This window comes from Haliotis rufescens, unplaced genomic scaffold (genome assembly GCF_023055435.1).
Source record: "Haliotis rufescens isolate VD_foot unplaced genomic scaffold, xgHalRufe1.0.p SCAF_1, whole genome shotgun sequence".
Taxonomy (NCBI): domain Eukaryota; kingdom Metazoa; phylum Mollusca; class Gastropoda; order Lepetellida; family Haliotidae; genus Haliotis; species Haliotis rufescens.
In genome coordinates, this window is record NW_025963779.1 from 54,379,935 (window position 1) to 54,393,379 (window position 13,445).

Consider the following 13,445-nt stretch of genomic DNA (forward strand, 5'->3'; position numbering starts at 1 on the left):
CTGTAATCCCAAATCCAGTTTCAAGGACGTCATTCTTTATATGACTCATTGTCATTTTGAAAAAGAAAGTAAAGAAATAACATGAAATGGCCACTCTACCCTACACTGAAGTCAGCCTACTGATCAGATGATGCTATGTTATCAACGTATGATATGATATGACCAATGCAAGGCGTCACATTGTCTTGTACTCAACAGTCAAACAGTAATACCACTTCAATTGACCATTAAGAATTAAGAATCACTTAAGGCAAAAACACAAATATCTAAATGTTATAACACTTGTCTCACAGGTAATATTTTGTTATATAATTACACTGCATTCAATTTAATTTACCTCTGAATATAAGAAAGTAAAGACAATGAAACAAACATGTTAATTATGTTCAGAAGAAAGAATGTTGTTTTTAAACATCTAACCATTGATGTTATATTTCAGGGCAGCAAGAGGCAGCGCAACAAGGTGTTGGGTGACCATGACATTCCACTGACAAAAGTCGACAGTATTTACCAAAGTGAGAAATAAGTCCTTCATGTACGTTCGGATAAAATGAAAACTTCAGCTATATTAAATGCAGGGGTCCCGAAACCGTCATATGCGCCGGACATGTCCGATTGGAAATCTCAAATGTCCGTTTTAAAATATTGCTTACCGGACATTTTAAAAAGTATTGTCCGGACATTCTTAAATTTTGACCGGACATGATCAACAGTTTGGACTGAGCAGTTTCTGTCTGCAGTTGCAACACAATGAAGATTAACTACGCTGACAAGCTTTGTTTGTTTTGATTGCTGTAAATACATCGTACCTACATGATAGTCCAATCGGTCAATCACTGTAATAGGCAATAAACTGAGTTGACACTGATTAATCAAGGATTAATTACTGAGAACATCTTGTTAATTTGAGTGAAAGGTGTTTACAACTGTACATTAATACCTTGCATCATCGATGTACCTCATTATCCTCACAATGCTACGATACGTAACCTCAGACAAGAAGCGAAAGCGTGACGACAGCCAGTCGACCGATGCAGATCAGTCGAGCGGATCTGCCAAACCCTCAAAGTCTGGACGATCATTTTGTAAGTCGTGGCTAACGACTTTCACTTGGTTGACATACAATGAGGATTTGCAGATTATATTGTTTTCGGTAGCCAGTCGTATATTGAATCTTGATTGACCCCCATTTTGCTTTCTCGGACGATCGATATCCAATTTTTTTATGGTCAATAATAAAGTACAGATGAAAAAAGTATTCAAATAACTATTGCGATCAACGATATTTTAGTATTGGTGATTAAATTATCTGTCTTGTTTTTAAATAAATCTTCAGTTTAAAAAAAAAGATTTCCCATGAGGTCACGTGATAACCAAATATGGGATAATAGTCTCGATCCAAATGTTACAACGCGTACACTTGAGCAGACTCATGAATATAACTCATGAATATTAATTAGACCGTTCACTACGTTAACAGATCGTTATTATAACAGAAACAAACGTATGTTTTCCATGTAAATCTAAAATGATATTATTTGTTATTAATTGTCCGGTGAATTAAACAATTTAAATTGAAACAATTCATAATTCATCATATTATGAATACGTAAACTTGTAATGTGTGTGAAAAGCCATACTAAAATACGCTGTTTGAAGGGGGCGTGGCCTAAATGCAAATTTCCGATTGGGATTTTAAATTTTCCGGACCCCTGATTAAATGATTTGGGTATATTTCCTTCATGTCAGATGGTGTTAATATAATATCTTACGTGAAAGAACACACAATCTTTTCATATGACTAGAGGTAATGGCAGACGGGCATTGCAACACACAGCCTTCCAAAAGTAGGTGTTCTTTAGCTGTTGAGTGAGTTCATTAGCATCCGTCAACCACAGAAAGTGACTCGTTACTTGTCTATTCGTCCAATGGTTATAATGGGTACATTTCTGGAGGGGCAGACACCACCATAGGTAGAACACACTCTCCTAACTCTACCTTTATCTGTTGACATGGAGCTATCACAATGAAGTCTTATTGAAAATCCAGATCAACATGGTTTAACATGGAAACATAAGTGAGAGTTGGGTCTGATGAAATCTCATTACACTCAGATCATTTACTCCCATGGAGAGTTCATCAGATCTTCCCACAGAGAAGAATCAAAGATTAGCTTTTTGTGAGGTATTGCATCAGTCACAACTCACATTCCTTTGATTAAAAGATCTGATTTTAATGAGATTGGTGAGTTTTTTTATATATTGTGTAATGTTTCTGTCGTCAGTTGTGTCTGGAGGCAAGAAACGGAAACTCCAGGCAGGGGCATCTGTGTCTAATTCTACAAAGTACCTTGAGCTACACTGCAAGGTGAGACATGACATACTGGTATCCCCTGACATCCAAGGTGAGACATGACATACTGCTATCCCCTGACATCCAAGGTGAGACATGACATACTGGTATCCCCTGACATCCAAGGTGAGACATGACATACTACTATCCCCTGACATCCAAGGTGAGACATGACATACTGCTATCCCCTGACAACCAAGGTGAGACACAGCTGACATACTGGTATCCCCTGACATCCAAGGTGAGACATGACATACTGGTATCCCCTGACACCCAAGGTGAGACATGACATACTGCTATCCCCTGACATCCAAGGTGAGACATGACATACTGCTAGCCCCTGACATCCAAGGTGAGACATGACATACTACTATCCCCTGACATCCAAGGTGAGACATGACATACTGCTATCCCCTGACAACCAAGGTGAGACACAGCTGACATACTACTATCCCCTGACATCCAAGGTGAGACATGACATACTGGTATCCCCTGACATCCAAGGTGAGACATGACATACTACTATCCCCTGACATCCAAGGTGAGACATGACATACTGCTATCCCCTGACATCCAAGGTGAGACATGACATACTACTATCCCCTGACATCCAAGGTGAGACATGACATACTGGTATCCCCTGACATCCAAGGTGAGACATGACATACTGGTATCCCCTGACATCCAAGGTGAGACATGACATACTGCTATCCCCTGACATCCAAGGTGAGACATGACATACTGCTATCCCCTGACATCCAAGGTGAGACATGACATACTGCTATTCCCTGACATCCAAGGTGAGACATGACATACTGGTATCCCCTGACATCCAAGGTGAGACATGACATACTGCTATCCCCTGACAACCAAGGTGAGACATGACATACTGCTATCCCCTGACATCCAAGGTGAGACATGACATACTACTATCCCCTGACATCCAAGGTGAGACATGACATACTGCTATCCCCTGACAACCAAGGTGAGACACAGCTGACATACTGGTATCCCCTGACAACCAAGGTGAGTCATGACATACTGGTATCCCCTGACAACCAAGGTGATACACAGCTGACATACTGCTATCCCCTGACAACCAATGTGAGACCTCATTACTTTCTCACATGCTCAAGTCGAGATTTATTTTTTGATGTTTAACTCAATCTTGGTTCTGACATAATTGCTTAGTAAGTTTAAGAAACAAATAGTGAAGCAATATTGCTTCCAAAGACAGTTGATATGCGATTGGTTGCAGAATGAGTTGCAATTAACAAAATACTCCGCTTTCTTTTCTTGCAGGATTTTCAAATACATACATTCGGTTTCAAGTTTTGCCCCAAAGATCAAAATAAACTGGTAAGAATGTGTCAATACTATATACAAGTTACAAAAGTGTTTTTGGGAGGATTTCAGATTGTATAAACGTGTTCATTGAAACCCTGTTTGTCCAATACCTTCAGTGGATATGTTGGGTGGATCACTTTAGTGGAGCCCTTTAGTGGAGCCCTTTAGTAGAGCCCTTTAGTGGAGCCCTGTAGTTGATACCTTTAGTGGAGCCCTGTAGTGGAGCCCTGTAGTTGATACCTTTAGTGGAGCCCTGTAGTGGAGCCCTGTAGTGGAGCCCTTTAGTGGAGCCCTGTAGTGGAGCCCTTTAGTGGAGCCCTGTAGTAGATCCCTTTAGTGGAGCCCTGTAGTAGATCCCTGTAGTGGATCCCTTTAGTGGAGCCCTTTTGTGGATCCCTGTAGTAGATCCCTGTAGTGGATCCCTTTAGTGGAGCCCTGTAGTGGAGCCCTGTAGTGGATCCCTGTAGTGGAGCCCTGTAGTGGAGCCCTGTAGTGGATCCCTTTAGTGGAGCCCTTTAGTGGAGCCCTGTAGTGGATCCCTTTAGTGGAGCCCTGTAGTGGATCTATTTAGAGGAGCCCTGTTGTGGATCCCTTTAGTGGAGCCCTGTAGTGGATCCCTTTACTGGAGCCCTGTAGTGGATCTATTTAGTGGAGCCCTGTAGTGGAGCCCTGTAGTTGATCCCTTTAGTGGATCCCTTTAGTGAAGCCCTGTAGTGGATCCCTTTACTGGAGCCCTGTAGTGGATCTATTTAGTGGAGCCTTTAGTGAAGCCCTGTAGTGGATCCCTTTACTGGAGCCCTGTAGTGGATCTATTTAGTGGAGCCCTGTAGTGGATCCCTGTAGTGGAGCCCTGTAGTGGATCCCTGTAGTGGAGCCCTGTAGTGGATCCCTTTAGTGGAGCCCTGTAGTGGATCTATTTAGAGGAGCCCTGTTGTGGATCCCTTTAGTGGAGCCCTGTAGTGGATCCCTTTAGTGGAGCCCTATAGTGGATACCTGTAGTGGAGCCCTGTAGTGGAGCCCTTTAGTGGAGCCCTGTAGTAGATCCCTATAGTGGATCTATTTAGTGGAGCCCTGTAGTGGATCTATTTAGTGGAGCCCTGTAGTGGAGCCCTGTAGTGGATCCCTTTAGTGGAGCCCTGTAGTGGAGCCCTGTAGTGGAGCCCTGTAGCGGATCCCTTTAGTGGAGCCCTATAGTGGATCCCTGTAGTGGAGCCCTTTAGTGGAGCCCTGTAGTAGATCCCTATAGTGGATCTATTTAGTGGAGCCCTGTAGTGGATCTATTTAGTGGAGCCCTGTAGTGGAGCCCTGTAGCGGATCCCTTTAGTGGAGCCCTATAGTGGATCCCTGTAGTGGAGCCCTTTAGTGGAGCCCTGTAGTAGATCCCTATAGTGGATCTATTTAGTGGAGCCCTATAGTGGATCTATTTAGTGGAGCCCTGTAGTGGATCTATTTAGTGGAGCCCTGTAGTGGAGCCCTGTAGTTGATCCCTTTAGTGGAGCCCTGTAGTAGATCCCTTTAGTGAAGCCCTGTAGTGGATCCCTTTACTGGAGCCCTGTAGTGGATCTATTTAGTGGATCCCTTTAGTGAAGCCCTGTAGTGGATCCCTTTACTGGAGACCTGTTGTGGATCCCTTTAGTGGAGCCTTTAGTGGAGCCCTGTAGTGGGTCTCTTTACTGATTTGTCTAGTCCAGACTCAGTTATTTACTGGCCGCTGTCATATAGATGGAATATGTAACTGAATGCAGTGCTAAACAATCAATGAGTGTCTGGATTAAGAGGCTCTCACTCTTAATAAGTAGTACCATAGCAGGTGAAATACCTGCATGCCTGACCGTCTGAAATTGTCCTGTTTTCATCTCAGTCAGTTGACATTTAGAGCATGCATGCCCAATGGTTGTGTCTGTGTTTTAACCATATATGTAAAATTTAAGAATAATCATTTGTTTAAACTCTGGACTGGAAATTTTCTAAATGGTGTCTGAACTTTTGTGAGTTGGCAGTCTGACTGTGTGACTAGATTTTGGGTGAATAATCAACACTGAGTACCCAGTGAAATGAAACAAAACACAAGACAATATTCAGTTTCTGGTGTTTGTGTTTGTAAATGGAGTAGTGCATACAGTTTTCTGAGAAGTTCTGGCTGCATATCCTGGGAACTAAGGTGAAGACCTTGATAAAACGTCTATATATCTGATTGCACTAGTAGTAAGAAGAAGCTGCTGTTTTGACCAGGTATTATTTTGATTAATACAGCTCCAGTTTTGTCTGTTTTAATTTTGATGATCTCCATTGTTGTGTTCCAGGCTATAAACGCCATCGTCCACCATTCCTACCCCACACGGTCAGACCTCCTGTTCGCATATGACTATGGCCACAGCGGCAAATTTGCAGGTAAGTCAAGATCAGCATATTCTTTTGTGCAAAAATATTTTTTCCATAAAGAGCTGCAAAATGGCTAATGTGGCATAAAGACATACTACTGACTGAAATGTCTTCTGATGCCCTTCTGTTGTTGAGTGTTTAGGGGGTACGGGTGGCCCAGTCGTCAAAGGTGTTACAGTTCCTGGTTAGAGTTGCATGATTGCATCCCTTAGATGTGGCAGGATCCTGTGATCATGGGTTTGAATCCCAACTTCACCATGATTATGATTCAAGGGCCTATCACCACCACTCCATGCTTGTCGGTTTCATCAAAGTGATTAATGTCAGGAACCTTCTCTACTTTAGGTTTTCCTCCCTCGAGTTTGCATGCAATAACTTAGCATTAGGGGATGGGAAACAGCATCTGCATGATAGACTCATCTTCCCGATTTCAATCTAACAATTATTGAAAAAGAATGCCAACATGTAAACAAGCTGATGAACTTGTGGTCAGCTGCAAATTGTGTTTGCAGAAATAGTTTCCCGCCATGAATGGAATTAACATCACTGATTGTTTACCTTGCAGAACAAAAACTGGAGACCCGATTGTTCTACAACAAGCAAGACTGGGAGCTTGAGATAAAACGACTCAATGCGGTGGCTCGCTGGAGAGTCGCTGACATGAACACAGAATACTGCAATGCCCCCAGGTCAGACTACACACGTGTTTGAATAGGTCCACAGCACCCCATTGCTGGGCACTGGCTAGTCAGGCTCTGTCCAATGTCCATTCGTCACCACTAGCCCCTTTCCGTAACCTGCAAGAAGACTCGTCCCCCCTATCGATGAATGTTATGTGCGAAAATAGGACAAACCAATCAGAATGCGCGTATGACTTCAAGTTCTTCGTCAAAGAATCCCTCAGAAATAATTTTTGATTTTTCATATGTCATGCATCTAAAAATATACCCAAGACACAGTTAAATGTGCTCAATCATACTGTATAATTCTGCATGTCCAGATGTGCTTTAAATTGTATCTGAAACATATATATTTAGGAGATAAACATACTGTGTTTTCAATGTAGAGCTAGGTTACCTGTAGATTTAACCCCACTAAATTGAATTTGGAACCGAACGCGCAGCATTAGGTTTCAAATATTAAATTTAGAGCGGTTAAATCTACAGGTAACCTAGCTCTACATTGAAAACACAGTATGTTTATCTCCATTCTACCATGACTAAATAAAAAGCGAACTCTTTGGTGTTGGCAAATATACTGAGTGAAGCGGCATGGGTTGAGTTCAGTGTTTTGAGTGGGTTATCGATCTGAATAAAGGAATCACCGAACAAAATATGGTCCTGTATATCAGGCATTGAAAGCATATAAGCACGGCAACTTGGTAAGCAAACATGAGGTGGGCATCCCTAAAGAAAACAAAGTAAGGTTTGCAAGGCTTTCGCTCTACATTGCACGTCACCATTATGACGTCATATTGCTCATTGTGACGCAAAAGATATGACGTCACAGTCGTATATAGAAAATATGCCAAGCTCTCTGTTGTCTCCAAAACTTAAATACATTCTCTTTGTTGATTTCTGTCGTGTTTTTCTGCACAAAATGTATTGCCACACATCTTTTGAATATTGTAGTAACCGCATCTGTGCATTTTGTAACCTGTAATTGTAGATATAATTATTTAAATATGCCTACCAACAATGACTGAAAATAGTACTATTCTATGAATATTAGTTTCCGCGGTGAAGCGGCCGTCAAACCAGCTGTTTCAATCAGAGGGGGTTTATTGTGATTTAATAGCCTCTGATTGACTAATCAGAATCGAGTAAATTCCAAATTCCTGGTAGAATATATAGGGAAATGTTTGTGAACCATTACGCAATGAGTTGACAATTGTTTTAGGTATGCCTGTTTGCGCTAAGACGGAACCCGGTGGCAAAAATGGCCATGAGAGGGTCACGAGTCGCTATTCGGCTTGTCCTGGAATAACATGAGTTGGTCACGAATGTTCAAAGTCATTAAATCAGATCTTAGTGCTTGTTTCCACTACCCAAAGATCTCAGGACATCCCATTACAGGTCATGTCAGAACAACCATTGAAATGACTGAGAGGAAGTTGACATGAGCCAATGCTTCTTCGGAATACCCTGTGTTAACTTTTCCGAGTTTGCATGTTTAGAAAATACATTTGAACTCTCACTTTCTTGATCTCAGAAGCGATGCTGTGATTGGTCAGATGAAAGGTTGTTTTGATTTGACCTGTGATTGGTTGTCCTCAGATCTTTGTGTAGTGGTAGCGAGCACTAAGATCTTGTTTTAATGAGACTTGGGGCGGCAACCTCCCTGATCGTGTTTAATTATTAACCCCTGTCGTGATATGCCGGGAATATTTCTCACTGCAGCACAAAAATGATTGTGTTAATTTGCATTTTATTGCATTAGGCACTTGGAATATATTTGCTGTGTCACTAAGTTACCTTTGAAAGTGTTATTCAACCTATCCCAGAGTACACCAAGGTTGTTGCTTATAATATGTATACCATATTCGACGTAATAAGCGCCCAGGGTGCTCTCAAAATTAGAAATAGGAGGGCTAATATTGTAATATTATTTTGGTGAAAGAAACCCAGAGTTGACAGATAAATTTTGTGGTTTATGCTGACAGCCTGAAATGTTTATGTACGACAGATGTATTTTTCCAGAATTTAATTGCCCATAATTAAGGGTGCATATAACGCACGAGTACGTATTATACACGAATAAATAAGTCTTGTGTACATTGATCAATCGGAAGGGGTGCTAATTGGGAATGTTCACCAGCCAATATTTTAGCAAATGTCGCTGTGGGCGCTTATTAGAGCAGGGTGCTTATTATGTCAAATACGGTATGTATTGAGTAGTATAGCTTCAGTACAGACTTTGACATGTGTGTTTCTGTTTCAGTATGCCTGAGTACTTTGTTGTGCCAGTTTATTTGTTGAACACAGACTTGGTGAAGTCAGCTGTAATCTACAACGATTATAGGCTACCGGTAAGGGATGGCATTTTGACTCTTTGTGTTTCCAAAACCCAGTGGATATCACTAATGAAATGTTACTTGACATTATATGGCTGAAAATGGGGATCTGTTGGCCCGAATAGTTGCTTAGGAAGACTTTATTCTTGTCATTTGATCACATTTGATTGTTCCCAAGTACTCCCGATAAAGAAATTCGCTATGTGTGAAAGGTCATGGGTGGCCCATCTGTCTAAGGAGTTGCAATTTGCTGTGCAGAGTTGCGTCCCTTGGACACGCCAGAAACCAATGTTTGTGGATTTGACTCATGGTTCGCCCTGATTATGTTTCTAGGTTTGTTAGTCTGGGGGTTCACCAAAATTAATACTTAGATTATTGTTGCCTAATTACCATACCTCAATTAATATTGTTTCATAAACTGCATTGTGTCATGGTTTTTTTTACCCCATTCTCTCTCTTGACTTTTGTAAAATTAAATAAATCTCATTAAAATTAGATCTGTTACTCTGACACAATAGGAGGTTCATCATGGGAACTAATCAGCTATTCAGATTCAAGCAATCCTTCAGGTTTAGCAGTCAAAGTTCACTTAGTGTTCACCTGACCTTCAGATATATCGGAGTAAAAGATCGGATTTTAATGACGTCAAAGTAATAAGACACAGGTGGCTTACCGATTCATGACTGTGAGTGGTTCCTGACAGTCTGTCTTTGGGTGTTTACTTTGATCAGGGTAATTAGGTGATGAAAATGTTTAAAAAATTGTAACCATGGTAATTCTTAACCATGTTTCCATGACAATCTTCTTTTATTCATGTGCCTTCAGTGAAACAAGTTCTCTTGAGTATTGGACATAGAGACCATAACAGATAGATGATCGTAATAATATAATGATGGATTTATTTTCAGACCTGGTGCTATACCCACAAGAATAGTAGCTGTCTAGTTCGAATGTCTCATGTGGCTCCCGAATCAATATCCAAAGAAGGCCATGAGAAGTGAGATTTTTACTGAATTTTAGTTCTGACTAACCTATTGGGTTTGGGGGCAGGTAGTTCATAGTACTTCATTCTTTTGTCCCATTGCTAATTCCTCAGAGAGGATACTTTATTCAAAGTAAGTGCCCTGCCCTGTTGAGCATCCCTAGGCCAACATCTGGACCAATCTGTAAGTAATCTAATTTAGTGTCTCCCGATCAATATTCTGTAACATGTAAAACCTAGGTAGTGTCTCCTGGTAAATATGTCAATTCAAATTTCCACAAAGGGATTTTTAGCTCCGGGGACTATTGTAAGTTAATGTTAATGTATGGAATTTAAGATGATTTTAGCACTGTTTGACTTTGGTGATTGTGTGTCCCCATGCTGTCAACCACTGTTCAATGTCATTAAAATCAGATATTAGTTTTCACTACTGCTAAACAAAGATCTGAAGACATCCGATTGAATGCGGGTCACGTCAGAACGACCTTTCGCAAACTTTGACCGATAAATGAAATGACTGACAAGAAATCGACATTAGCCAATCAGAAGGCAGCTTTCTTGAGCTTTATGACACTAGTTTCAAACTAGTTTCAATGAAGATTGCTTGTTACTAACCCTGATTGACAAGTATGCTTACAATACTTGATGAAGATTGCTTGTTACTAACCCTGATTGACAAGTATGCTTACAATACTTGATGAAGATTGCTTGTTACTAACCCTGATGGACAAGTATGCTTACAATACTTGATGAAGATTGCTTGTTACTAACCCTGATGGACAAGTATGCTTACAATACTTGATGAAGATTGCTTGTTACTATCCCTGATTGACAAGTATGCTTACAATACTTGATGAAGATTGCATGTTATTTTGTAAAAGAGGCAATTTCATAACAATTCAATCTGTTGTGTCTATTTCAGAATAATAAGTGCAATAAAACAGGCCTGTGATTTGACAGATGAACCCAAGAGAGTTGATTTGTCTAGACTGTGCCCTTCACTTCGAGACCTCCAGCTGAGCTATGAAAAGTTGAAAGAGTGCTGCATGACTGGTAACTAGGCCGTTAACATGTGCTATTGGTTAATTTCAAACATGGATTCTACTTGTAGATTTCATTGTTTTGTTTGTTTATTTGTTTGTTTATTTTGATAAATTACCCCAGAGCAAGTATTGATACAGTGATCCCTCGCTACAACGCTTCCCTCGGGGTCCAAATAATTTTATGAGCGTTATAGATGATCAGCGGTTTAACGAAGGTCGAGTTTATGTTAATAAATTTTGGGAGCCATGCTTTACCGCGCGCTATAACCGAGTATTGAAGAGCCTATATTGAAGAGCGCAATAGCGAGGGAACACTGTATTAAGAAATCAAACTTGTTTGGGCACAAACAACCGTAATTACACACATAACAAAGCCATAATTCAGGTTATTATAATTATGAAGTAGGTAAAACCTTCTGAGTTTAGGGAAATAAGAACTTATGAGTCTCTTAAATATCACAATATGATTAATAGACAGATATGCACAGTTTGTTTTCTTCCGCTAGTATATATACATGTCATATCCTATGTTAGTGGTACTAGTGATGGTGTATACGTGACATGTCCTATGTGAGTGGTACCAGTGATGGTGTATACATGACATATCCTATGTGAGTGGTACCAGTGATGGTGTATACATGACATATCCTTTGTTAGTGGTACCAGTGATGGTGTTAGTGACATATCCTTTGTGAGTGGTACCAGTGATGGTGTTAGTGACATATCCTTTGTGAGTGGTACCAGTGATGGTGTTTACTTGACATATCCTTTGTTAGTGGTACCAGTGATGGTGTATATGTGACATATCCTATGTTGGTGGTACCAGTGATGGTGTATACATGACATATCCTTTGTGAGTGGTACCAGTGATGGTGTATACATGACATAGCCTTTGTGAGTGGTACCAGTGATGGTGTATACGTGACATGTCCTTTGTGAGTGGTATCAGTGATGGTGTATACATGACGTGTCCTTTGTGAGTGGTACCAGTGATGGTGTATACGTGACATGTCCTTTGTTAGTGGTACCAGTGATGGTGTATACGTGACATGTCCTTTGTGAGTGGTACCAGTGATGGTGTATACATGACATATTTTTTGTGAGTGGTACCAGTGATGGTGTATACATGACATATTTTTTGTGAGTGGTACCAGTGATGGTGTATACGTGTCCTATGTGAGTGGTACCAGTGATGGTGTATGCGTGTCCTATGTGAGTGGTACCAGTGATGGTGTATACGTGACATATCCTATGTGAGTGGTACCAGTGATGGTGTATACGTGACATTTCCTATGTGAGTGGTAACAGTGATGGTGTATACATGACATATCCTATGTGAGTGGTACCAGTGATGGTGTATACATGACATATCCTATGTGAGTGGTAACAGTGATGGTGTTAACGTGACATATCCTATGTGAGTGGTACCAGTGATGGTGTATACGTGACATTTCCTATGTGAGTGGTACCAGTGATGGTGTAAACGTGACATATCCTATGTGAGTGGTACCAGTGATGGTGTATATGTGACATTTCCTATGTGAGTGGTACCAGTGATGGTGTATACGTGACATATCCTATGTGAGTGGTACCAGTGATGGTGTATACGTGACATATCCTATGTGAGTGGTACCAGTGATGGTGTATACGTGACATATCCTATGTGAGTGGTACCAGTGATGGTGTATATGTGACATATCCTATGTGAATGGTACCAGTGATGGTGTATACGTGACATATCCTATGTGAGTGGTACCAGTGATGGTGTATATGTGACATTTCCTATGTGAGTGGTACCAGTGATGGTGTATATGTGACATATCCTATGTGAGTGGTAACAGTGATGGTGTATACGTGACATATCCTATGTGGGTGGTAACATGGGCGGTGTGGTGTTGCAGATTCTGTGAAGGAGTTCCTCAGTACGGACCTGGCCTGGTACTCCAACCTGGACAACACGCAGTGGCTCCAGGCAGTCTGCAAGTGTCTACAGATCACCTTCAGCATTGTCGTCAGCATACACAAGGACCAGCAGACCATTATCATTGCAGGTACTCACCTCAAACTGGGAAGCCAGAGGCCCTGAAATTGATCTTGCAGAGTTACATCCCTTAGACATGCCAGGATCCACTTCTAGTTTCACAATGATTATGAGCCTTTGTTCATCAGCAACTGAAGTTGTACTGGAATCCTGAGTAGCCTAGATGTTTGAACTACATCCTTTTGCCATCCAATTTTGGCTCAGTACCCCATACTTGCAATGAGCCAGTCGAAAATGGGGAATGTGTGGCTAAAGTGTGTGAACAGGCTGATTGGATGTGATCAT

At 41.0% G+C, this 13,445-nt stretch overlaps 1 protein-coding gene across 4 annotated transcripts in view; it reads left to right on the forward strand.

The window, feature by feature from the left end:
* Positions 1-13,445, forward strand: part of LOC124131563 (myotubularin-related protein 10-B-like) — a 42,863-nt gene that overhangs the window by 26,658 nt on the left and 2,760 nt on the right. For all 4 annotated transcript variants that reach the window (XM_046494912.2, XM_046494911.2, XM_046494913.2 and 1 more), the window contains 9 exons: positions 440-515; positions 2,285-2,367; positions 3,655-3,711; positions 6,003-6,090; positions 6,647-6,770; positions 9,022-9,109; positions 10,003-10,091; positions 10,999-11,129; positions 13,021-13,170. In XM_046494912.2, coding sequence (XP_046350868.2) covers positions 440-515; positions 2,285-2,367; positions 3,655-3,711; positions 6,003-6,090; positions 6,647-6,770; positions 9,022-9,109; positions 10,003-10,091; positions 10,999-11,129; positions 13,021-13,170 — 886 coding nt within the window. The remainder of the gene's footprint in view (positions 1-439; positions 516-2,284; positions 2,368-3,654; positions 3,712-6,002; positions 6,091-6,646; positions 6,771-9,021; positions 9,110-10,002; positions 10,092-10,998; positions 11,130-13,020; positions 13,171-13,445) is intronic.